General features: G+C 67.9%; 1 protein-coding gene across 6 annotated transcripts in view; it reads right to left on the minus strand.

Moving 5' to 3' along the window:
• Positions 1 to 257: 257 nt before the first annotated feature.
• Positions 258 to 960, minus strand: part of ARHGEF10L (Rho guanine nucleotide exchange factor 10 like) — a 28,658-nt gene continuing 27,955 nt past the window's right edge. For 4 of the 6 annotated variants that reach the window (XM_027909707.1, XM_027909710.1, XM_027909712.1 and 1 more), the window contains 2 exons: positions 828 to 950; positions 264 to 745 (listed from right to left, as the gene is read on the minus strand). In XM_027909707.1, the coding sequence (XP_027765508.1) occupies positions 264 to 745; positions 828 to 950 (605 nt within the window). Of the gene's footprint in view, positions 746 to 827; positions 951 to 960 lie in introns of all 6 variants that reach the window. The other 2 variants (XM_027909713.1, XM_027909708.1) reach the window with 1 other exon arrangement.

The raw sequence follows: 960 nt of genomic DNA on the forward strand, positions 1-960 counted from the left end.
CGCAGCATCAGCGGGATCTGCCAGGGGAGCAGGGTGAGAGGGAATCCCGGGAACACTGCAGCATCAGTGGGTGAGTGAGAAATCCCGGGAATGCTGCAGCATCAGTAGGTGAGTGAGAAATCCCGGGAACGCTGCAGCATCAGAGGGATCTGCCAGCTGAGCAGGGAGGGCTGCAATCCCGGGAATGCTGCAGCATTCAGTGGGTGAGTGAGAAATCCCGGGAACGCTGCAGCAGCAGCGGTGGGTGAGGAATCCCGGGACCGCTAGAGCATCAGCGGGACCTGCCAGATGAGCAGGGCGCTGTCGCTGTCCCCCCGGCGCGGGCCGTCCCCGCCGAAGTTGCGGTAGCCGCGGCCCCCGGACACGATGGCCACCGAGGAGATCTCCTTCCTGGGCGTGTCCCGGGCGCAGGGCCGGCTCCTCACCCACACGTCGGGATCGTCGGCCATCTCGTAGATGGAGCCGTCCTCCTCGGTGTGCGCGGGCGCTCCGGGCGGCGCGTCCCGCACGGACAGCAGCTGGCCCGGCAGGTGGGAGGTGGAGCGCAGGCGGTACTGCAGCAGAATCCCTTTCTTCCTCAGCTCCCGAGGGGGGGGCCCGTCCAGCTCCGGGGCTTTCTCCTCCTCCCCCGCCTCCTCCTCCTCCTCCCGGTCGCCCTTGAGGACGTCGGGGGCCAAAGTGCTCAGAGCCACGGCCAGGAACTCCACGGGGCCCGCGTGGCCGTTGAGGGACACCATGCCCTTCCCTGCGGGAAAACACGGGGATGTGGCTGCAAAGCAGCTTGGAAATGGGGCATTCCCGGGCGGGGAAGGGGGGCGGGGGCTCACCGGTGATTTTGGGGATCCCCTCCAGGCGGGGCACGGGCAGCAACACGATGATGCCCTGGTCGGTGCCCACCCAGAGCGAGCCCTGGCAGATGAGCAGGCTGGTGACACGCACGTGCTTCTGACCTGGGGAGGG

This window comes from Empidonax traillii, unplaced genomic scaffold (genome assembly GCF_003031625.1).
Source record: "Empidonax traillii isolate 1590-97213 ecotype Southwest subspecies unplaced genomic scaffold, ASM303162v1 scaffold2317:size36473, whole genome shotgun sequence".
Lineage (NCBI taxonomy): Eukaryota > Metazoa > Chordata > Aves > Passeriformes > Tyrannidae > Empidonax > Empidonax traillii.